This window comes from Numenius arquata, chromosome 3, assembly GCF_964106895.1.
Source record: "Numenius arquata chromosome 3, bNumArq3.hap1.1, whole genome shotgun sequence".
Classification (NCBI taxonomy): Eukaryota; Metazoa; Chordata; class Aves; order Charadriiformes; family Scolopacidae; genus Numenius; species Numenius arquata.
Window position 1 is genome coordinate 40,242,553 of NC_133578.1, and position 25,341 is coordinate 40,267,893.

The window sequence follows — 25,341 nt, forward strand, 5'->3', positions numbered from 1 at the left end:
CTGGTACATGAAATGTTTGCACAGGGAAGGCTGCAGTAAATCAGGTTCTGCCTGTGCTGGTTGAATTTCAGCTTTGTGGGGAATAGACTCCTATGTGGGGCCAACCCAATGGTTCTCCATCGCTGTATGTGTTAATAGGCAGGGAGGTCAGTAAACAGACTATGTGTCATTGGCTTTCTGGTTTCCACTACTCTCTTGGGGAAAAAAAAAAAAAAAAAAAATTAAATAAAACTCCCCACATGAGCTCTTTATGTCCAAATCTTTCCCAACTGGTACAGTCAAAGCGGCGGTGAGTCTGGCAGTGCTCGCAGACATAGCACTTTTTAATGTCCCTTTAGTAATGGCACCTTTTAATAAGGCGTTATCGCTGCCTCTGGGGGGTCCGCTGCACCCCTGTCTTTCAGCGTTACCCCCGTCACCATCATGCTGGGAGGAGGTAACCTCTTAGCGTGGGGGTAGCAGCGAGCCTCTGACCCCTCGTCTGTAGGAGGGAGCCCTTCTGGCAGCGTCAGGTAGTCATTGTCATCCTGACAAATGACTGTAGGCACCAGGTCCCTGGGCAGTATCAGTAACGTCTGATAGGCTGTAGTGTCCCGTTGTGCGTTTCACCCCGTGGTCACTGAGCTTCTGCGTTTCTCAGCTGAAATCAGCTGCCTCCACTGAGGGTTTTGGGCTGTGCACCCCAGAGGGGGATCTCCAGGGCAGAGCAACACCCCACGCTTGGACATCAGCAGCCACAAAGTCGCGGTTGACTTTGTGGCTGCTGTTAAGGTTGACTCCTTAACACAGACAGGCGGCCTGCAGGTTACGAGTGACATTTTCCCTCTTTTTAGGTGCTTCTGGTAAATCAGTGCCACCGTGAAGCCCACTTAATGTGCCACCCTCGTGTCATCCTGCCCCTGAGGTTTCATAGACCTGTCTTGATTTTTCTCCCAAAATTTTCCAGCTGAGAAATACCTTCAATAAAGACGGCAGAGTTTATTCACTGAGTTGGGCCATCACTGCGTGGCCCGGGGAAGAAGGATGCAAAGTAAGAGTCTGGAGGGTATAAATGGATGCTGTTTGTTCACGAAAGCATCCGCTGGAGTGGTTTACCGAGCCCTGGCCTGTGCTCTCTGTAAGTATTTCGTCTCGCTGGCTGATGGCTTGCTTGTGATACGGTGCTTAACGACCCCCTTCTGCAGTGTATGTGCCCGGTGCATCGATAACATGCCGTTCGTTAGGGAGTTGGGTCGGGCTGCCCAGCGGCAAAAGTCATCTCCCAGCCAGCCAAGCGGGACTGGCCCCTAGCAATGAAAAGCCCCTGGCCTCGTTTTATTGCTCAGCACCATAATTGGTGGCTTTTAATTACGGCAGAAGGCAATCGGTTGTGGAGGGCGCAGGAGGGGCAGGGATGCTGGGAGGAATTGGTATAAATAAGATGCTGAGGGGAGGAGGAAGGGGAAGAGTATGCAGCGAGGGTGCTTGGCGTGACAGCACAAATTGGCTTTATTTAGACATCGGTGCCCCTCCTTTCCCCCCGCTTTTTTCCAGCAAGTAGAAAAAGAGCCAAAAATAAACCTCCTTGTGTCCTACTGGAAGACCTCAGCTGCGGTAGGGAGGGGAATCTGTCTTGAAAGTGCTGGGGCGATGCTGTCTTCAAAACAAACATTTCCCAGACTTTCTTCTGAGATTAAAACCCTTTCTGAGACAGCGATGCTGGTTATTACAGCCCTCTGGATGCTGACTTTCTCCCTGCGATCACTGCAGAGGAATAAAGAGGAGAAAAAGAATAAAAAGGGGAATGAGTGCAAAGCCAAACTAATAGCGTAACTTCTGGCGCTGGTGAGTTTTCTTCTTCCAAGGTCAGCCCTGATTTCATTTGGAGAGTGCTTTGCTCTTTTTAGCAGTTCTGGCTATTGCAGCCATATGTACAAAGGACCATCTGGAAATCTGTTCCCAACTTGAGCAGGCATTAACAGCGAGCTGCCCTGAGCCCCGTGTTCTCTCGCTGGCTGCAGCAGCTCCACGCTGAGCTTGCTTGGGCTTGCGCTCGTGTCCCTGACACGGCAGGGACCGGGTACAACCCCACGCGGAGAAGCCAACCAGGCAAGGTGTGCACAAAGCCCTCGAGCTTCCCCAGGAATTTCTGCCCTCTTTTACTTGTGGGGGTTTGGACTGGTCTGGATTTTGGGGTGCTTTTTTTTTTTTTCCCCCCCATCTTTTTTTTTCCTGCGTGTAGTTGTTGAGCTCAGCTCAACATTCGAGACTCATGCAACTCATGCATTCGAGAGTACAAGAGCATGTTTCATTTTCCAGATTAGAAAATGCTCAGAGGTATAATCAGGTCTTTCCACAGTATTTAATTATCCATAATTAAAGGCATCTACACAAAGCACTGGATTTTCAAAGACTATTCTTGTGTTACATTGCTAATGAATTAAGTAATTAATTGGCATTGAAAAAATACAATAGGAAACATCAATCTTTTAAAGTAAAGCATTTTTTAGTCGTTTTATAAAATCATTAACTGGTATCAGGTCAGTAGCTGTTCTAATGTATAAATCCCCCTTCTGGCTTTAAAAAAAAAAAAAAATCTAAAGGACAAAATGAACGCAGGAAAAACAAGGAAGGGGAATACTTGCTAAAGAGCGTGGAAACACTCAGAAATGGGGAGTTTCATTTGGAAGTCCTTGTCCATCACTTTCGCTGCTCTGTCCTGCAGTCCCTTTCCCCTGCCAATAAGGTCTGAACCAATTTTAATCACATTTGGGAACACAGTTTGCAGCCTCAAACCTGTCGTGTTCCTACAAGTTTTGTTCAAAATAGTAGTTCTGCTGAAGGGCAGAGAGTGACCTGAGCGTTCTGCATGGGGTGGCCTGGGCTGGCCCCGTCACACAGCTGAGCGCTGCGCCCTGTGCTGCAAATATAAGGGAAAGGAGGCAACAACTGGTTTAATTCCCCCAGTAAACCCACAACTATGCATTAGTGGGATGACTGTTGGGTTTTTTAGGTGCCGTTTATCTACAGGAGGTGGAATGGAGGTGGGGGGTCCCCATCACCCCATGTCTTAGCACCATTGCAAAAGCCCCCAGAACCAAACAGTTTGTAGACCTCCAACAAGAGACAAAAATGTAAGGGCTGCACATCAGTTTCAACACAGTGCTTAATGCTTCTGCCATGGGTTTAGTTTTAATAACCCTCAGCCCCTTGAGCACAGGACTGCCTCCGTGCCTCAGTTTCCCCTGTGCACTTCCCTGCCCCATGGGGATGCTGTGGTGATAACAGGCTCTTGCATACTGTGGTGCCACCGAGACCAGGGAGTGAGTAGTAGTTTTATCCAGTAATTAAGTAATAAAAACAGACTGACAGAATGAGGGGTAATGAAGCATTCTGAAAATTTAAAGGGGGAGGGATGCAGAACCACATACATCCACCATAAATTTTCCCCAGCCTTTCGTCATTCCTAGTTGCTACCTTACAGTGCAAAATAACTATCCTGTCCTGGCACATCAGCATAATATCACATGGCATCTGCTCGAGTATTAAAAGCCCACGTAGATTGTGGTAATGCATTTTGTAGTGGCACCCAGAATTATTAGCAAAGGAAAGGACGATCCTTTTCCATGTGATGATTTAGTTAAATACAACTATTCACATGCAAAACCAGCACCACTCATTTTATTAGCAACCTGACTCTTTGCACGGCACCGTCAGAAAGCATTGTGCAAATGCCATGGATACCATTAAATTCAGGTAGCATAATGGGCCCTTCGGAAGAGCAAAATCTGGGGACAAAACATGGATTCAAGCTGCTTCTGCAGCTGGTGGAGAAATAAGGACAGGTCCCAGCAGCGGGTTTTGGGGCCCGTTTATTCCAGAAGCGCCAACCTCTGCATGTCTCATCTGTCCATCAGACCAAGGTGTGCCCGTCCTTGCTGTGGTTTGCTCTCCCCGTGTGTGCCCTCAAGGTCCATCCATCCTGCCCTGCCCCTTTCTCTTGCCTCCTGTTTCCTCAGGAGCTGTGGGTTTGAGCACAGCAGGGCTGTGTCTCCTCTAACAGCGAGTTTATCGGTTGCTTGGGGTGGGGTTGGAGGGGAGGTGTTTTCCTGCATTTCTTTTTTCCGTCTCCCGGGCAGGTAATTTAATTCGGCAAAGGAATTAAGAAGTTGTTAGGTTTCTGCCATTGTGGTTATTCTCTTTCTCTGGGTAGTCCACCGTTTGTACAGATTGGCGTAGAAATGGGAGCTGTGCCGCTGCAGCCTGACCCGAAGGTTGGGGTGGGGTTATATTTAGCAAACTTTTAAGGATAAAAAAAAGGTAAGCCCAAAGGCTGATGTCGCTTGGCTCTGTTAAGCACCCTCCAGAAGAGTCCATCCTTCAACTGGAAAGGGACCCCTTGGCGAGCAACTTAGACTTTGAGCTTTTATACACGCACATGTTCGTTAAATTTGCCTTTCACCTGAGTCTTACCCGCCCGTGAGCAGTCATTGCTGTGTCTGTCATCGGAGGCCAGGAGGATGGAGATGCTGGAGAAGGCAGCAGATGGGCTTGTTGTGTCACGCAAAGTGCAAAAATTAGGTTCTGCAGAAAACCTAAAACTCAAACACGAGCCGGGAGTAGAAAGAAATGGTTTCAGCAGCAGCTCTCTTCTTACATGAAAAGTTCTTGCTTTGCTTTGAAGTTCCATTTCAAATACAATCCCATGTTCAGAACCTTCATCAGAAAATGCTGTCGCTAGATGGAAAAAAAAAAAAAAAAGACCGTTGCTGATGCTTTCAAAGCGTCACGTTTCATCTCACTCTGGCAGAAAGGCAGAAAGGCGGGGTTTTTTTTCTACCAATTGACACGTTCCCACAGCCGTTTGGGTTGCGGCGAAGCGCTGTTTTTCAGACAGGAGCTGAAGGTTGGTTCTGAGCGTGTGGTTTCCCACAGTTGAAGAAGAAACCCTTCTGCCCCTTGGCATCACCAAAAGGGCAACCATTGGCGTGACTGTTGGGCGTGACTGTTGTGCATGGTGGTGCCACTGTCGTCGTGCATTAACTGCTGTAGCGTCGGTATCCAACGGTGGGTTGGGTTGAGTATTCAGTAGAATGCACATCTAAATGCACAACTATAAATGTAGAGTGATTCCGGTTCTTCCCTCCTGCGCTCCCCCCCCACCACCACCACCATTTTGCATGTTTTCCCTCCTGTTTTATACAAAATTAGCACTGTCACAGTTTCCACTTCATTTATGACTGATACGAAAAAAACTCCCCCCCCTAAAACATCGTGCACAGCTGTAGTGGCCAAGTTAGATTCAATTCTGGCTTTATATTGAGTTGACACGCAGCCAGCTCTCTTCCATACATCATCTGTGATTGCAGTTAAGAATGAAATACTGTTTTAATTCTTACACCAAATGTGGCATTTTTTTCCCAAAGAAAAAAGACATAAAAATGTTTAAATGGGCCATAAAAATCATTAAATTTTCACACCGAGCACAACCAAGAGGTGAATAAGTTGGCTAAAAGCTCAAAGGACTCGTGAGAAAAAAAATCCTAGTTGTTATTCTTTTGTTGTTAACCTTCGCCTTTGAATGGAGATACCCAGGCAGGGAGCAAAGACCTGCTACTTGGGCAGTTGAGGGCTATTTTGCCATTTGCTCCCTAGGTAAGGGTTTCCCCTCGTGTCTGAATGGACACTTGCTGGAGCTGCTGCTTCTGAGGGCAGTGCCTTCTTGGGGAGGGCGCCCCGACACCGTCGCAGCGCGCAGGAGCAACATCCAGCCGAGTCAGCGCCCGATTTTGCTGCTCTACATCCCAGTTAATTTCTTGGGTGACCTGGGGAATAGTGGCTGTAAGGGCACGGTCACCTGGACGGAGCCTGTCCCACACAGCAGGCATTGGGACCCGAGCTGGCCGGGTGAAGGCAGCAGAAATCCCACAGCAGGTTATACCCTGCGGGCGTCTTATTTCTTCACTTAAAGGTTTAGTCTCTGGAAAGTCCAACTTTTCCTCCCTGTGGCTGTTGATTTTATCGGTAACATTGCTAGCTGATGGCAGTATTTTAATGGTAGTTTTATTAATTGATTTCTTTTACATTAATCTATTTTATACCAGCTCTGAAAAAAACACCCACCCTTATTTGCCGTGTTGGAACCATTAAAAGAATTAATGTACCTTCAGCACTGTTGGAGTTCATTTTGGGAAATATCTATTTAGACAAGTTTTTAAAAGCCTATTACTTACCTGAAAGGATATAATGACCCAGGAGTAGATTTCATCGCCTGCAATTAAAATCTACCTCTATTTTTTTTAAAATCTCTGGTATTCTCCCAAAGCTTTGTGCTGTCTGCAAAGAAATTTTGGAGCTAATCCTTTTCATTTGGTCAGGTAAACGTTGAAACGTGCGTTTCTCACTTGAATGGGTGGTTATTGCTGTCTTCGAGGTGCTACTGTTTTCCTTCTTCAACCTTGGATGTACCCGGTGAAAATCTGATTCAGAAGAGCTGTTTCATATGCACGGCGTCTGCCTGTGCGACGCTGAGCACCTGCCTGCGCGGCTTTTTTACCATAAGCTAAACTTTTCAGTGCTGATTAAGGTATTTGCACACGTAGATCCTTTTAAAATGAAGAAGAATTTGATGCGCAAATCCCATAGGTGACTTTGAAAAGGCCAACCTGTATTTTCTATTAAAAGGTGGGGGGGGAGGGGAGGGAGGGGAAAAAAACCCTATATTTAAGGCTAGGTCTGTAGCCCTGCAGTTTGCTCTTCTGCTGTCTGAGAGCTGATCCTGGGACACGCCGTGTGTTGGCTCCTCTGTGACTTTGGTGACAGTTTTTCGGCTTCAATGCTGGCCTCAATTCGGGTGTAGCATTCAATCAGCAGAGCGGGTTAATTATTATGAATTTGATCGTAGCCGTTAAGCTGCACCGCAGCAATGCGTAACCCCGCTGGTCAACAGTCCTTAACCCACCACTGGGTTAAGAAACCCAGTAAAATAGGGAAACTGGGGGCAGAGTTTGAAGCGTGCACAGATGTGCTCCCAGCTTTGGTTTTGGTGGTCTTGGGATCAGAAACAGGCCGGATGCATCGGCTTGGGGGGAAAGCCCATACGATGGGGCAAATACCCTTATCTAAAGCAGCGGGAAATACACCACTTGCTCTGTTTTCTTTTGCGTACCCAGATCAGTTTTATTAAGATTATCTGCACGAGTCTTGGATTGTTAAAAACCGATCGAGAAGACCCATTCTCACGGTTGAGACTCCTGGTGGTTTATTACTGTACCTCAGTCCACAACAACATTGCTGCTGGAGGAAACGTTCAGCTTCTTCTGGGCTTTAACCCTGGGAACTGCCCAGTTTGGCATCCCCTTTGTACCTGCCGGCGGCGGCATCGGCTGCCAGTCCTTGGCACGGCGTGTGGCTGATCTGTTTTTCGGCAGATGCCTTGTGCTGAACGTGCGTTTTTCTCCATCACCCCCCTGCCACCTTCCCCGCAGCGAGCCGTGCCAAATGTCTGATCTAGAGCTTTGCTGCCACCCCCCCCGGGGCGGGCAGTGCCGTGTGTCAGAAAGCAAACGACGGCGCTTGGCCGGGGATGGGCTGGTTGGGGGTGGACCATCACCCTTGGGCTTGGTCGGGGGTGACCATCACCCCTTGGGCTTGGTCCCTCATTCTCATGCTCACCCCATGAGCGCAGCAGCAGCAGAGGGAAGCAGGGCTGCAGTTTTCAGCTGGTGCTTTTTAACTGTCAAAGAGCCGCTGTCTTTATTTAACTTGCTGAGTGATAATCTCACGTCCGTCCGCACAGCTCAGATCTGTACCGGGGCTGGTAGACGTCACCGCTCCTAAACAGACTGCTTTTAAATTGCACCCATAGATCTTCCTTGCACCAAAACATTCCTGCTCCAGTATTTAGTGATGCCTGAAGTTATGTCTCCACATCAAATTAAGTAACTGTGCTATCAATAAGGAGGAGTAATGCGATGTATTCCCTTCTGGATGTCTCCCTGTCCCTCATTTGTTTGCTGATACTGATTAAGACAGATAACGAGCTATCAGTAATTTTCTAACTGCGGTGCAAAGCAGCGAGGATTAAATCAGTCCGTGTCACGGGGAGCCAGGACATAATTTAGGGAACTTGAGCGGGCCCCCTGCGTTAGTTAGACTCCAAGGCAGCAGATGCTTGGGGTTGTCTGAGCAAGGCCCGGATGATATGAAACATCTCTGCATGGGGACAGCCATGTGGGGCCACCAAGAGATCCCCATCTTGCTGGGCTGGTTGAGAGCTGCAGGTGTGTTTTATCTCACTCCTTGTGCTGGTTTCATCACTGGCAAAAGTCAGTGGAAAAGCTCTCGTTGCCCTGAATTTAGCTTTTCAACTCAGTCTTGCCATTTTAATGCCCTTCTTTTAATGATGTAGGGCTTGCTTAGAGTGAGCAATTTGGATTTAGGTTGGCGAAGGATACTGCAGATATTTTTTTTAATGCAGAGATTAAATAACTTTTAGTCATCTTCAGGCACCCAGCAATGTGAATTATGGCTGGAAAAATAGCTCATGTAAACAGGCAGTGCTTGAGAAGTGCTGTTAGCATCGTCTTGTGAGGACTGAAATATGCAGGAAGGATGGAAAAGAGCTGCAGATCAGCTTTGGAGGAGATTAATTCTTCTGGGCAACAGTGCACAAGATGGAAAGCTCATGGATGGCTAGGAGATACCACCAGTTGACTCCAGGGAGCATTTACCCAGAGCCCATGGGGTTTGTCCACAGATGAAAAAAGACGAGTCTCTCATTTTGCAATGTTTTAGACAACACAGAGAAATTTGGGGCATTTATTGGAGCTGCTATCTCTCCACGGGTGTCTGGACAAGGCGGCGAAGGCAGAGTGAACCTTCCACCTTGGGGTCACCTCGAGGTGGTGGCACCTGTTACCGCGGGTAAGAGCCATCATCATGCAATACTCTGCCTAAAAGTAGAAACATCCCAAGCAGAAGGTGGCCTTATCAGAGAAACATCACTTGGTCCATCGTTGCACGTACCCATATTTTGGTTCCTTTCAGCAGAGAGGACAGGAGTGACATACCCACCTCTCTGGGAGCTCTGCACACATCAGAAAATACTGTCTGCGCTGGTGAATCAAGACTGGAGTAGGCTGAGGTTTGGTGAGAAAGCTTGCGCAAACATTCTGCCTTTCCAGGAAAAACACTGGCTGAAAGCAAATGAACAACAAAAAAAAAAAAAAAAAAAGGCTGTGGGGAAATGTATTTTTTAAGCTTCCTTGGCTTTGCTTGTATGTATATAGACACACACACACCCCCGCCTACTTCAGGTCTGTGCAAGGCTCTTTTTGGGGATTTTTTGGGGGGATTTTAAACCATCAACAGCAGCACACACACAAAAAATAGAAGCACAGAGGAATTCCTGAATGGCAGAGGGGCTGGGGGGGGGGGGGGGGGGGGAGGAAGGTGGCGGCTGGGGGTCTGTGCTCACTCACACCTCCTCCCCAAACCTTTCTGTGCTTGGTTTTTCATCCCTCAACTCCTGGGGGAGGATGGGACAAAAACGCACAGCCATTTCATCCTGGCACCCGCTCGCTTGTGGGCCTGTTGCCCAAAAAAAAGAAAAAAAAAAAAAAGGGCGCTGCTTTTGCTTTCCTCCCCCACCGTTTGCCCCCCCTGCCCCGCTGCAAGACGGAATCCCCCCCACACACACCTTCCAGATGGAGATGCTGCCTTTCTGGCCGGGTAGGGATTTCATTACACCCGAAGGATGCGATTGCCGTCCAACAGGTCTGTGGGGGCGCGGCGGGGGGGGGAATTGGCAGGGGATGGCTTGTTTATGCTGGTGATCCGAGTTTCACCTACCCATGCTGAATGCACTGACGTGCTCCAGCGTGCAGCGCTTTCGAGCTGAGATGTGCAGCCGATTAGCATTTGGGGTGGCAGATGGCTCCGCAAAGTGTTTGGCTTAACGGCGGCGAGGACTGACACCTCCAGCATCCCCCGCCTGCCCGCTGCAGGGGGTTTTAATTTGCGGCACTGAGGATGGCGGGGTTTGGGACACTTGACTCTAGTCCATCCCAAAGATGGAGCAGCATCCAGATTTTATTGGGGTGGTGGCTGAGGTGTTGATGGAGCCTCCACGTTTGGGCGCAAGACGGCTTAAGAGAGCTCCTCTGGTGCCAGAGAGGGTGAGCGGGCTGGAAAAGGGCTTTCAAAGTCTTGCTGCTGATCTGGATGGGGGCACTGACCTGAAATGGTCCCATTTCCAGCCCTGCAGGAGCAGGTTGGGTGGGGATGGGCTTGGCCAATAGGGGAGTCCAGGCGGGTTATTTTCACTCGACATATGTATTGGGAATGTGTGGGATGAATACACATCCTCTAATCTGCAAAGACCTGTGTCCTCCATAGCCTGGGGGACATGGACGTAGCCTCCGGGAGCAGGGAGGAGGCAGAACTGCAGTGTACTCCCCTCCCTCCTGCCAGCACCAAGAAGCAAGTAGCCACAGACCAGGGGTTAGACCTGGGCATCATCAGGGTGTAAACTCACACACACACCCCCACACACCCATGCAGTGGTCACGGCAGCCCCATTTGTGATGTGCCCTTGGGCTTCAGCGGTTCTTCGAGCTGGGACCTTTGCCTTCAGCCTCTTCTTAACACAAAAGAGCTCCAGGGCTGTTGTCTTTTGGTGGGGTTTTCAGCCCCCCCATGTGGAGCATCGTCAAATTTAATTTTCAGTAAGGCAAAGCTCAGCATCAGCAGCTCACTTCTTTATGTCTCACCTCTGGCTTCACCCACTGCCTTCTCCTCCCCCTGGGGAGAGGGGGCAGGCAGTCTTGGTACCAGGCGGCAGAAACAAGACCTATTCCCTCCTTGACTCGTTAATTAAAGCCACAAATTGAGGTCTTTTCTTGCAATTTGAAGTGATCACATAGATAGCATTGACAGAACTCCAGGAACGTTTTAAAAGATCCTGCAGGATCAGCAGAGACGAGCTGTGCTCACCTCCAGAAACGGGGTGGGGGGAGGTGGTGGTGGTACATCGTTAAAAACAAGATGTTGGTTTTAGTTCCCCGTGAGCGCAGAGTTCAGCCTGGACATGGAAAAAGTCACAAGATGCGGGCAGCCGCCACCTTCTGCCCTTTGCACCAGAGCCTGGGGTCACTTGTATTTCTGCTGTGCTTTGCCTCTTTTTCTGTCGGAGGCTTGTCCATGAGCATCCTTGTGCGGGTTTCAGGGTGTAATCTTCTCCTGGTCGTTGCTTTATGAGTGTTTTCTTCAGCTGAGTGGTGCCGGGAGTGCTGGATGCCGGCACTGGAGGCTACTGGAGGCTACGGTGTGCGATGGTCATGCTGCAGACTGTGTTTCATGGAGACAGGCAAAGAAAAATCCACCTTCCCATTTGGCCACATTCACTAGAAATGGCTCCCCAGTTTGTTGCAGCGTGCCAGCAGTAAATTCCCATGCCCTATTGCATTCACGGTCAGGCTCCAAAAGCAGGATCGTCAGGACTCATTCAGCTGAATGAGCGTCCATGGGGATGTTTTCAGGCTATATCCATTCCTAAATACTGTTGGGAGACACCACTGTCTTCTGCTTATCCCTTGCAACTTTAATTGTGGGGCACATCACGCGGGAGCCTGAGGGATGGTTGGCTAAATTGAGTTGCTATTTAGCAACTCTCTCAACTACCAGTACAACGTAGATAAGCGTAGCCACCAGCACCTCTCTCCTTGACGTTATCCATTGAGCGAATAAGCTAAATTCTCTTGGAGTCAACCTTAATATTTCCTAAAGAGAATGAGCAGGCTCTTAAAGGAGAGGCAGGAGACATAGGATTATCGTCAAAAAATATTTAACTAAGAGGAAAATACTGCTTCTTGCTGAAATAGAAAGTTGTACCCTGAGAAGTTCCAGTGAAGGTGATGAGCTTCACTTGGTGCAAGATGCCATCCAGGGCAAATCTGAATATCACGGTTGGCCTGGAGTGATTCGTGCTTGCTTGCGGTTCTTAACATTTGTTTTCCTTTCATTGCTTCTTTGCACACACGAAGCTAAATTCAGAGCTGCTGTAAGCCACGGGCAAAGCCATTGAGTTCACTCAAGAAGCAACTGGGAGCAGCCTGCAGCCCGCAGCCCCCAGGAGCCAGGCTGGTGTTCGGCGCTGAGCACCCACAAAGCATCGGCGTGACGCTGCGTGCTCCTGGCGTGGGAGAGCATCAAACCCCGTGCTCCTGCTGTTTCCAGCTTTAACTCACTGTCCACGTGGGTTGCTTTTGAATTCAGATGTTTTCCTCCGCGCCCCCGCAGTGCTGTGGTGGGGACCGTGCAGATGTAGTTTGCTGGGGAGCTGTGATGGCTGCTCCTCTTGCTTTTGGGTGGCAAGGTTTTTTTCCAGTGTGGTAGTGTCTGATCTGGGGGGGGGGGGGGGGGTTCTGGGTTGCTTTGAAGCACCACCCTGCCACTGAGTCCCGAGAGGACTTAGTCCTACACCCTTGGGTAGCATTACGTGACGCAGCAGGAGCACATCAGTGCCTGTGCCTGGCCTCAGACATATTCTCTCCATCCCAGAGGTGCAGTTCAGCAGCACCTGACATGGGTCATCACCCATGTATCTGGTCTTACACATACGGTTGCAAAATCTGCCATCGCTCTTCCTGAAGAACAAGCCATATATGATTTTTCTCTTTGTGCTGCATCTCTCACGTCAAAATAGCAGCTGAACGCCCCTAATATATCTCCATAAAAATCTTCACAGTTGTTCTAGCAAACAGCCTGGAGCGCTGTGGTCTTTTATGAGTATTAATTATGTTAAGCAAAGCAAATCTCACAATTATGTTGTCTGTGGGAGCAGCAAACTTCTCCCATCACCCTCCCTGAGCAAGGAAAAGAGGGTTATTACTCTCCTGTTTTCACTGCAGTCGTGGCTTAAGATGCTTTTACAAAGACCAGGACGACAGCCCTTGCCCAAAGCAGCTTCTTGTTCCTACTACTAGTACCATAAATAACTTTCTTGATATGCTTGACATGTCATCAAATGTTTCTGAGCAGCGTCTTCCTTTGAATAATAATTAAAAAAACCACGTTGCTGTGCTGTTCTGTCCCATTCTTTGTGATTTTTTTTTTTTTTAATATCAGTTTGGCAGATCTTGGTCTCGGCATGCTCCTCCTCCTCCACAGCGGGAAAAGCTCAGGACGGTCCCCAGCAGCGTGGGTGTGGGGCATTGAGCTTCTGAAATGCTGGGAGGCTGATCTAAGGGAGGGGAAAAAATATTAGAGAACTTAAAGGAGCCTGGTTAGCTCTGCTGAGGAGCAAAAACGAGGAGGTGGTTTCTGGCTGTGGGATCTGGTCATGGGCTTACGGGCTGCAGCTGCTCTAAGGCCCGTCGCAAAGGCACGCAGCATCCCCAGGTGCTGGATGTTGTCTCCGGCAACGCACTAGCTGTCGGCTCTAGAAAAGCCCAGGTCACAGGAAAATTCCCCAGTGGCTGCGCCGTTGCATAGAAAATGTCACCTCTCTGGGGCGTATTTTCCACTGAATTTCAGCAGTGCAGCGTCCCCCTCCGAGTGCGTCTTTCTTGTCCCTCAGCCGCAGATGCGACGCTCACTGCATCCCATTTTGGACAGACAGGATCGACTTTTCCAACATAAAAGTGGGAGAGGTTTAGATGCCAGAAAAAAAAAAAAAAGGGAGGGGGGGAGGGGGGACTGGATGACAGTGATTGTGCTGGAAAATTGGATTTCAGTGATTCCAGTCAGTGGGAATTTAAGTTGAATTATCAGAAATGGAGTGTAGAAATTTTGCCTTCTGTTTGAAATCCACATTTCTGCAGGGGTAGGGATAGCAGGGTGGGGAGGGGATGCAAAAATGCTCCATCCAGCTTGCTGTGGTGGCAAAAGGAAACATTTCACTCTGGCAATGCAGCGGTGGCTATTTTGAGGGGAAAAAAAGGTCTAGAACAGCGGTAGTGTTGGCCTCAATTAAAAGAACTAGCGTCTGACAGAAGAGATGGATGTGCCAGAACAGCCACAAAACATCACATAGGAGGGCAGATGTCAGTAGAACCTAAAGCCGGGTTTTCATCCATTTTGCTAGAAGGCAGGAAAAAGGAAAACAAACCCACTTGCTGTAATTTTCCTCTCAGTTCAGCCTCTGAATAGAGCTCCTTCCTTAGGTGTGCTCGGGTGATGTTTAGCCGGCCAGCCCAGGGATGCTCGGTGCTGCTTCAGCGAGGGCTGGTTTGGCCGCCCCTGAGCTGCCTCACAGCCTTCAGTCCCTACAGTTTATCCAAAATAGTTCTAAATTTTCCTCTTCCCTTCACCCCTTTGGGAGGGGTGGCAGCATCCCAAGGATTTTCCTTTAGACACAGAGGCGTTTGCCAGGTCCGTCCTGGCTTGACAGATACCAGAGGGGCAGATTATTAGTGTTTAATTACTGTTTTGCAGACCTGCCCTATGTCCTTGGCCGGGGCAGGGGCGTCGCTGCTCTGGTGCTGTCCCCAAAATGAATGATGCCCTCTCCGCTGGGGACCTCAAAAGCATGGGTGAGGCTTTTAGTACATCCCCCTCATCCATCTCTTCTTTTCATCGTGGTCACTGCTTTCTGCTTCTTGGCTCTGGGATAGGGACATTAATGAGGGGTGTTTAATGTTTGGGGTTTTTTTTCCCAAATGACCCCCCCCGCCCCGGGGGAACCCAAGAGGGAGAAGGGACCTGAGGCTCCTGGGAGGAGGAGAGAGGGCAGAAGGATAGCTGTGACCGTGATGGAGCAGCCATTGGGATGGACAGATAAGCAGGTTGGAAGGAAAAAGAAGCTTTTCCTCAGTTTGCAGTTCCCCATTCGGGCAGTCCCAACTCGCCCGCCCTCGGCCGACCATGGCCCCGAGCTGCGCTGCGGCATTTCAGCGCAGGGATGCAGCCAGAACCCTACAGAGGGGGTGCAGGGACCCCAAACCCAGGCTGGGCAGCCAAGGTGGGCCCACCTGCGAGTGAGAAGACACGCCGGCCCCTGTCACCACCTGCCTCCTGCACGTTTTCAGCCACAGTGAATGGGCCGGCGGTGCTATAAATCCACCGTCATTCAGCACCCGGAGAAGGCTGTGTCTGGGGGGCGCGTGTGGGTGTCAAGGCAGTATTGGCTTCTCAAATGAGATGATTAATGGGCAGCTGCAAGGGCAACAAGAGAGAAAACAATCTTCCCCTTTCCTTGCCACCCTAATCTCTGGAGGAAGCTTTTAGTTTAAATTTTAATGAAAAGGGGTTTGTTGTTTTTGGTTTTTTTGTTGTTCTGGGAGTGCAGAGCAGGCTGCCCCACCTGGGCATCCCCGACATCAGCAGGAAATCAGAATATCCTATGAAAGAGGGACAGGCACTTACTTCAACTTTAAATACGGCCGCCTACAATTATTGGCATTGCATTTGAGCCATGGTCATTTAACGGCAAAAAATGAGCCAACCTGATGGTGAAGCCCACGCTGGGTTTCATCACGCAACGCCCCCCCTGCCAGACTTGGTGAAGCAGAGAATTAAAATCTGTGATGAAGAGCAGAGGCAGCAGCGTGGCCAGTACAGGCACCCGAAAGCCATGGGGAGAAGCAAACACATCAGTGAGTTGCCAGAGAAATACCACAGTTGGGTCACAGGCTCTCCAACCAGGATTGTGTCTTCCAGAGAGACGCCAGCTTCAGAAATCTCCAGCTTGTGACCAAAACAGGTCATGACTTCTTCAACCATGTGCATGGAAAGAAAAACACATAGAGAGTGTGTATATATATATGTGCATATGTAGAGTTAGGCTTTTCTGTATCGCTGTGTGTCCTTGGTTAGTCATTCCTGGCTTTGAAAATCTTTGCGCCAAGGAATGACTGAGGTTGGAGAGGACCTTTGGAGGTTGTCCAGCTCAAAGCAGACTTAAAACATCCCCACGCCCAGTGCAATGGTCCTCAGCTGCCTGCAGACCAGCAGAGCCTGAACTCTAGCTCAACAACTGATGGTGAATGTCATTGTTTAGAGAAAAAGTCTGCTTCCTCCTGGCATCCTACTCACGTGCTGGTCAGGGCAAAGGAGGAGGCATCATCCCCCTTTCACAGAGAGACACAGAACCTTCCCAGTGCCACAGCAGGCCTTCCCAAGTCTTGCCCACAGAAGGAAGCAGCAGCCCTGGGGTGCACCCAGTCACCCCAAATTCTGGTACAGAAGCCATTGGGAGACACCTTTCTCAGGCCTTTCTGCTGTGGCTTCATCAAGACTGATGTGAAATGTTGCTGTTGAGCTGATAAATGTTTGAAGGGCGTTTAGTAAAGGGGGGAGGAGGTTTCATAAAAACAAACATTCAGGCACCATTTGGCCTGGCAGCAATCTGAATCACCTACGTGTGGTTAAGACCAGCCCTGTCAAACTTGTGGGCTGTTGAGCTTAAACATAGTGTCCTGAGGAGCATCTTAATAAAGTCAGGGCACGATTATATCAGTGACATGAAGTTAATAGTTCTCTGAGACTATAAAATGTGAAACCCTGGCGCGGGATTGACTACAGCTCAGCCTGTTTCCAGCCACGTAGGGATCCCATTTTCCTGTTCAAACAGTCTTAAGTCTTATTTTTAAGCACTAACAACTTGCCGGTAGTTTTAAGTCTGTACACGCTTTCATCTTGTGAATGCACCTCGTGCCCCAGAGGCGTAGATTAAAACCGGTGGCCAGCTGAGGGGTGACATTTTTGGAGCAGCACCCGAGCCACGAGAGGCTTTTCAAATCTCTTCACGCTTCCCTGATGCCACGAATGCCACTGCCCTGATTTTTATTTTTTTTTTCCCCCCCGTGTGCTGCTGGCTCTGACATTAATTCCCCGTGCTAAGTAATGCAGGGGCGAGAGGGGAGGAGGAGGAGAGGGTTTGCAGAGGGACAGCTGGGCAATGGGTATTCGCTGGGCTTTTACGAGAAGGAGGAAAATAAGATCCTTGCGGATTTGCGGCTCAGCTTTGGTATTATGCAATAAAGCAGCCAAAAAAATTACCAATAATGAGCAGATGAAGGGAATCACCCTTGAGAAAAAATAGATTTTATCAGAAAGCTTATTTGGGAGGTGAATGGTCTTTGTTAATTTGATGCCATCGATCATTTATGGTTTAATGGCCCTGAGCTCGGGGGCGGGAGGGTGCGGGGGGGAGCTGGGGCTATCGGGGGCGTTCAGGCATGGCTGCTGCGGTCCTGTGCGATGGCTCTGGTCCCACAGGCTCTGGTCCCCGCAGATCTGTGCAGGCTCACCAGGGCAGAACAGCAAAGGCTGGTCTGTGTCCCGATGCTTGTCCTCGTGGCCTCGTCCATCTCAGAGCCAAATCTTAGGAGAAAGCGATACTAAATCAGTGGGCAACCAAGCAGAAAAAGCTGGGTGCATCGATGGGGCGTTCAGTGCCGTTGATGTTAGTGGTTGGGTACAGAAACAGGAAAAGGAAACTTTCAAGGCCTTTTTGTTTTTTCTTTAGTGTCTGAGGGCACTAGAAAAAAAAAAAAAAACCCGAGAGAAGTGATGGGTGTGGGGTAGAGCACCTGCCTGTTCCCAGGCACCTATAGCAGAGCTGCTACAGCCAATTTAAAAATAATAATAATAATAAAAGTATTTATCTCTATTACTCCCGGGTGTTTTTGCAGGTCCGAACTGCTTTGCGGGAACCACAATAATTCCCGCTGGCATCGAGGTGAAGGTGGACGACTGCAACATCTGCCACTGCCACAACGGGGACTGGTGGAAGCCAGCACAGTGCTCCAAGCGCGAGTGCCAGGGCAAGCAGGCTCTGTAGCGGCACAGCCCCCTGCCAGTGCCACCGCCGGGCAAACGCCACGACGGTAATGGTGACGATGAAGGACCGGCTTCAATGCTGCACAGGTGTTCGACCTCCCGCCAGCTGCAACAGGGTCACCAGCAAAACCTGCAAGGATTTCACACAAGCAGAGATTTTTACTCACGGGGAAGGGTCTCCCTCTCCCCCCCCCCACTCCTTCCTGCTCTTCTCTCGCTTTACACACTATGTAACCAGTATCTAGGTATCTACTCTGCTTTTTGTAATTATCAGCGCTCGGTAGGGTTGCGGTGGTCAGCTTTGGGGAGGAGAAAACAAAAACAGCCCACGCAAGTTCTTGGACTTGTGACACCTCCGAGACGCCGATTGATTCACCGCTCTCACTTTCTACAGTGCGGATTGCGGGGTTTTCGCGTTTATTTATTGAAGGGTTTTTTGCTATTGTGCTTTGGTTTTTTTGGTTTTTTTTTTTAAAGCCTCTTCCTAAGCTGGGAGCGTCGGGGCAATACAGCTAGCAGTGAAGCGATGGATCATTTTCATCGGGGCTTTGAGCAACCTGCTCTAGTGGAGGTGTCCCTGCCCACGGCAGGGGGGTTGGAACTCGATGATCTTTAAGGTCCCTTCCAACTCTAACCATTCTATGATTCTATAAGGGGCGGTGGGGGCAGTAAGGACAGGAGGGAGGTAGAAATGAAAAGGGGAGGAAGGGGCTAAAAAAAAAACACTCAACTGGAGTGTAACCTGTGGAAGGACGGAGGTAGACGCACAGGTATACGGCCAGACACCCAAGACACAAGCTGTATCTGTGTTACACTTTCTCCACTGAGTGGGGACAATAAAGTCGAAGACACCTACACCGTCACCGTCACCTTGATCAGAGCCAACACCGGCTGCGCGGGCAGGCAGGGATGGCGAGACAGAAAGCGCTGGAAAGGCACTGTTGTCTTCGTGTGATGCCCAGCTGGGGTGCTGGTGGTGGAAGGGAAGAGGGGTACCAGCTGTGCTGTGGCTCTGCCGGCTCTTGGGCTGAGCAGGCGCTTGCCTGCCTCCCCCCATCACTGCTTTGCTGGTGCCGAGGCTGCTCTCGTTGGAGCCAAAGGCACCGTTTCATTCACATCAGTGACAGCGGGACACGGCTGCTGCGAGTCAAAATTAAAATATCTGATCCCCCCCTCCTCCTCTGCCCATCACCCTTAGGGAGGTTTCCAGAAATGTCCCATCACTGGGCCACCACTAATGCCACCAGCTCAGCTGGCAGGTAAGACCCTTTTGCTGCAGTGTAAGACCCTCTCCTCCAGTCCCGGGAGCATCTGTACTGCTGGGAATAAAGCAAGCCAGGGTGCACGGAGGGCTAGGGACAGGCTGGCTGTATCCGTGAGAATTCCTGGTGAAAAAGCAGCTACGTGCCTGCCTGCCGGGAGGAGAGGTCCCTGTGGTCCCTGCCAGCAGCCGAGGGTCCCCTTCGGGCTCTCCAGCACCTCTTGCTTCCTCAGGCTGCAGCTTCCAAGCGATACTGTGAGAGAAAAGCCACCAGTGTCATTTCCCTGCTCTGCCCTGCCCAGGTGAGCGCAGGAACCTTTCCCATCACTGTCCACGCTTAGTTTGCTGGTTTTTGGTCATGGCCATTGGTGATGGTGCTTATTTTGTTCAGCCTTCAGTTCATCACCTGCTTTTAACAGCAATGGCAGCAAAACGTCCTTACAGCATCCTCCACCGAAACAGATCAGCATGGTCAGTCTCGGTTTATGCACACTGTTGCCTTTATATTTCTATTTCTTCCCTGTTTTTTGTGTTTACTGGAGGGCAGGGGGTAGGACAAGCACTAGCACAGTGGTTGCCATACTTGGGCTGAGCAATGGCTTCCTGGAAGTTGAACTGGTACCATTAAAGAAGTCATCGCCACATCTCTCTGCAAGCTGTTGCCTATCAATGACTATCTGGTTTCAAAATTTTCCAACAATAGTGTGCCTGAAACTAGTGAGAAAAAAAAAAACCAACACAAAACTATTCTGTAAAAAATGGGGGAGGGGTGTCTAGAAATGATATTTGATGTGTAAAAGACTATATTATTAAAAAATTATTTTGTTAAATATAAAGTGTGTGAACCAGAAAAAAAACCAACCAAAATTATATATTTGTGGTGTATTTTACTCTGCTGATCTTCCCCCTGCAAGCTCCCACTTCCCCGTCCCATCCCTCGCTCCAGCCCCCGACTCCCTGCAGCGCTGGTGAGCGAAGTGACGGAGCTGGGGTGGGAGGAGCCGGCTTGGAGCCTGGAAATTGCTGCAAAAGTCCGATGGTTGGGATGGGTTGCTCAGGGAGCTCCTCAGGAGTAAATCAGTAAATCAGCTTTGCTTTGTGGCAGGATACCTGCCAAACTGTGATTCCCTTCTGGGGAGCCGTCGTGGACCAGCACAACTCCCAGGCTCTCGCTTTAACCTCCATATGTTTTTGTCTTTTTCTGGTGCCATTTTATATTTGATGCCATTTCCTGAACATGGAAATTTGCTTTCAGTTCACAGACTCCATTTGGTACCTCCAGATGCATCATTATTTACACTGATTAGTAGTTACTCTAATTAATTACAGCTTAATTACTGTAGTTAATGTTTGTACAGTGCTTGGAACGAGTACAGCACTATACGTGCCACATATTATTATTTTCTTCATTATTAATTAAGCACCATCTCCATTCCATGCTGTGCTACTTCATTATTTCCCAAGGAGTCACGGTAGCGCCCTTATTCCCACCTAGGACTAATTTATTCCCGGCTCCCACCAGGATGCTGTGGTGCTGGCTGCCACACGGGACCGGAGTGGGAAGAGCAGTATCAACAGTGAGCGGGATTGCTCAGCAACATAAGGATGGTCAGGTTTTTTTCCCTTCACCCTTTCAGGGCATTGAGTTTGAAAAAAAAAAAAAATGTGGAAAAAAAAAAAGTGGGGAAAAAAAAAAAGGTGATGGCAGGGGGATGCCCCAAGGACCACACACAGTGAGCTGGAACGCACGTTTGGATGAAATGAGGGGGGAAGCCCTGCAGATCCCGTCATGGATGTTTCTGTGAGGTGTCCACAAGATGCTGGCTCAGACCACAGAAGGGATCCATTTCACCCGAATCCAGCAGCATTAGGCACATAGTCCCGCTGAGGGATCCCGTTGCTCTCCCCGAGCACCAAGGTGGCAACGGGGCAAGGTCTGGGGTCGCAGGGAGGAGCGATGGCCACAGATGGGCTTTTCTGGGGATCTGGGTGGAAGACTCACCAGTCACTGGTGGGCAGCACTTCCACAGCACCTGGGGCACTTGGAGCAACAGCCTCAAAAATCATCGCCAGCAGGACTGCTTTGTGGCTGCCCCTCTCAGGCCAGACAGGGTGCAACTAGAATTGAAATCCCAATGAGCTCTCTCCACACTCGCTATTTTCATTCTGAACCAAAGAGTTTCAGCCTCATCTCAATCTCCTCCTATTCTGCCTTTTTTTTTTTTTTTTTTTTTTAAATGTTTTAGTTCATTTCTCCCTTTAATTAATCACAGCTCTGGGCCAGCCAGACCCATTAACTACTCTTCTCATTTAGACCTTTCCAAGATGCAGTTGCAGATGCAATTTAATTTGTTGACCCATGATCGATAGCAATTAATACCATCTCTTTAATCTTGCTGAAAGGTTCGTCTTGGGCTTCCAGAGGCTGCCATCTCAAGGGAAAGGTGTCTGATACGTATGTTATTAGATGGGGGAGCACAACCTCCTCTGCAGATGCTGTCCTTCCTGTCCCCCCAGGCTGACATTCTTGAAAATGCAAGAGGCATTCATGGGAGATGGAGAAGAGGAGAAGGTGGACAAAGGTGACAGAAGATGCTGAGAGCTAGAGAAAAGAGATGGGGGCTTGGTAGGGCAGAAAGTAGGGGAAGTAGGGCAAGGTGGAGTTGACAGGTCAGAAAGATGAGGGATAAAGAGGACAGCGTGACGGGAAGTTAGAAATGATATAGCCTAGGAGACGTGCATAGGGAAAAGGGAGACAAAAGCTCTTGAACTGGAGCAAAAGAGAAGGTCTGGGAGTGGATATCTTAGGGGCACCACCGTCAGCATGAGTAACAGTGAACTTTGTGGAAGAAGCACACCCAGAGCCAGAAAGGCGATCCTTCCTCCCTCAGGGCTTTACACGCAAGTCTCACTTTGATGCCATTTTTCAGCCCCAAAGTGCAGCAGCTGTGTACAGCATCCCTCCTTCTCCAAGCAGTGGGAAAGCCCACCCTGAGAGCATCACCTTTTCCCCATCCTCATTAACATGCCGTTACCCAAGATTATTTTATAATTACAGGATTATTTCCTGCACACCCCAGCGGAGGAGCTGTCTCAGCTCCGTATCGCCTACAAAGCATCAGTAGGGCACTGCTGTTCTCCACCAAGAGCCTGCAAGGGACACTCCAAACCAGGCTAAGGCTGGGAAAAAAGCCTGAACTTTCAGTACTCTCCATCCTACCATCCTGCCCAGCTGGCTCCACGCAGTACTAGCACTGAGCACCACTGCTCCTAAGTCAGCAGCGTGTCAGGGCTTTAGTGGCACATAATGAATCGAGTCCTGTCTGACGTGACCTTCCCCCGGCCCAGCTGTCCCAGCCGGCAGGGATGCCGGATCCGGCTGCAGCAACCCCTATTCAACCATGGCTCTGCTAAATGTAAAGCCAAAGAGCAAATCTTCAGCTTCCAGCACAGCATGAGCAATAATGTGTTTCTTTCTGGTGGCTCTTAAAGAGAAAAGAGGGCCCAAGTGACTGTATAGTGAATGAATGCCTTTTATATAGCAAAATTACATGTTTTTGCAACAGCAAGTCAATATAGAAAATGAAAAATTTATCAAAAATCCACCTTCCTTTGTAGTGTGGAAGGTTAGCTTTTACAACACAGGGAATAGAGTGCATGGAAATGAAGTGAGTGCCTGTATTTATGTATTTAATATACCTTATGTATATATTTATATTTGCAGATATACTTCCTACGTTTTCAAAAGCTGTTTTTTAGGCAACATTTCTTTACACCGTGACTAACTTCACTATCTAAGATGCCAGTACGTGCCCCCACTCAGCCACACTCTTCCTGCGTGGTCCCAGGAGAGCCAGTGCCACCCCAGTGCCACAGGATGCAGTGAGAGTTTTGCATCTGAATATCCCCAACACAGGACTATGTTCAACATGACATGTTATACTTACTTCCCTATTGACAGAGGAGGTCTGGAAACATGACTATTTTGGTTCATATACTAAGGTGATGGAGATCCTCCAAATTCTCTTCAAGGGGGTTCTCGATGCACAGAATTTTGCAGGATGACCATGAACTTTGTCCCCCTCCAAGCCACCTAGACAGAAGCTAACTCTACTTTGGAAACCCATTAGCCACCGTGACCATAGATTGCCATCTGAATAAATAGCAGAGGAACACAAAAAATAGATGGCTGGTATTTTTTTCCAGCAACTCCACACAGAAAATGAAGAACCTGAGATCCACAGAACCTCCCATTCTCCCCCTAGGATAGCATCTCAACCCAGGTAACTGCCCTCGGTCACTGAATTGCTCCTTTTGGCAATTCCCTTCCCGGTACCCACGGTCACGAGTGCCGACTCCATGAATGGGGAGCAAGAAGGCCAGCACCAATACCCCGTAAGTAAACAACAATCAGAGGCCCTGACCCATATTAAGCCATATAAAATATTATTTGGGGCCTTACTGTGCTGCACGTGCATAACCAGCCCAAAGCAGGCAAGAATAAGCCATTGCCCAGAGGTGGCATGCTTCTGGACACGGGATGCGCAAGCCCAGAAAAAGGGATAATAACATACCAGAAAACTGGAAGGAGAGACAAAACACAACTAGGAAGCTAAGATGGGCTCCTTAGGGATGGTGCAGAGCTAGACGGTGTCCCCACCAGCACTGGCTGGTGCCCTCCCCGCCAAGGCCGGGGGGGACGTGTGATGGTTGCACCCCTTCTGCACAGCCAGCCTCATCTCTTGGGCAAGCAGCCAGCCGGGTGTTATCGATATCCGTTCAGCAAGAGGAGGTCAAAGCCTCTCCTTTCTCAGGGAGTTTGTGTCCTCTGACCATGTTGATTCTTCTAGGGTCACTAATTAATTAGTTATCTGCGTCCCTGGGAGCTGCCAGCCGACATTTTCTTGGCACCGGGCTTTCCTTAGAAGAAGGCAGGGGGTGAGTAGAGGAGCAACATTATCTGACAGTTTCAGGGCACCCTTCCCAACACAACCCTTCCAATCCACAGTTTGTGCAGCAGCCCTGCTGCTGGTACCCCGTCTCAGAGCTGTGTCCTCAACGCCACGGAGAATGCTTTCCACTCACCTGGCCAGCACGGTGCTCAGCGGAGTCAGCTCTCCCATGGTTTCTCCACCCTAGTGGACCAACTCGTCAGGCGAGAGGACCCTTCGCTGCGTGTCTTTCTGGTGTTTGCTTCAGACACAGGAGATGGCAACCTGGGGAAGGGAGAGAGCGAGAGAAAGAGCGAGTCTGAGCTATTAGATTTGTTTCAGTGGGACAGAGCAGAATTTCAATAATAATTAACGCCACTATTAAAGATGCTCGTTTAGACTGTAAGGCATCTGGCACTGGAAAGGACGTCGTCAAGGTATTTTTGGTCATTACAACACATACACAGTTGTTTCACACTGCTGTTCTCCTTACAGTGATAACCCATGAAAGCTTGAAGAGAAACCACCAGGCCACTCTCCCACCCGGTTACCCATAAAGATTATCCTGTTACCCACACGGATTAATCCCTTCAGGTATTCCAGCAGTGGCTCGGCTCTGCATTTGGAGAAACAGCCAAATCCCAGCCTAAGGAGTTTTTGGAAAAATCATCTGAATCTGGAAGGCAAAACTGCAAGGAAGCAGGTGAAAAACGGGGCTGGCCAGGCTTTATGTTGTCCCTCTAAACGACGCACGATGACGGGAGTGGAGACCGCAGACCGTGCCTTGGAACGGGCTGCAAAGACAGAGCGTCCTATCCCCGGCTGTGCAGCCAGCGTGCCAGGCACTGGGGTGGCTGGGGCCAGCGGGCTCCAGCTTTGGGAACCGTGGCGTCCTACCTTGAAGGACTTCAGAAGAAGCTGCAATAAAGCCAGGGTGAGGTGTTCAGCTGGCCTGCTGAGAAGTGTTGTCTTCAGCGTTTACATCATCCCCAACACTGCCATCAAGCACTTGGTTAACAAAAATCATCTCAGTTTCATAGGTAGGGACCGGTGATCTTTGCTGTTTTCATTACTTAGCTGGCTTGATGGATGCAACCTCTGCCTTGCTGGAACAGTTTTCTGGATTTCCTAGAGCCAGGCTCTGTTCCAATAATTTAGCTGTATCTGCTTTTTTTTTTTTTTTGGAAGGACAAAAGTTTTGTTAATTTTTATTTATTTATTTACTTTTCGAGATTGCAGATAGCAGCTTCCCAGAAAAAAAAAAAAAAAAAAAAAATCATCTGCAATGTTCTAAAACCGAGCTGTTCTGGAGTTGTGCTGTGTTAATAGACTGTCTTCATCCTGATCTTGGATGGATCCAGGGGAAGCTGGTGTGGAATGGGAAAG

General features: G+C 49.2%; 1 protein-coding gene across 1 annotated transcript in view; it reads left to right on the plus strand.

Moving 5' to 3' along the window:
* The window catches only part of VWC2L (von Willebrand factor C domain containing 2 like), a 51,556-nt gene extending 33,792 nt beyond the window's left edge, over positions 1-17,764 (plus strand). Inside the window, exon 3 of the mRNA XM_074145748.1 lies at positions 17,616-17,764. Within this exon, the coding sequence (XP_074001849.1) occupies positions 17,616-17,764 (149 nt within the window). The remainder of the gene's footprint in view (positions 1-17,615) is intronic.
* Positions 17,765-25,341: the final 7,577 nt, after the last annotated feature.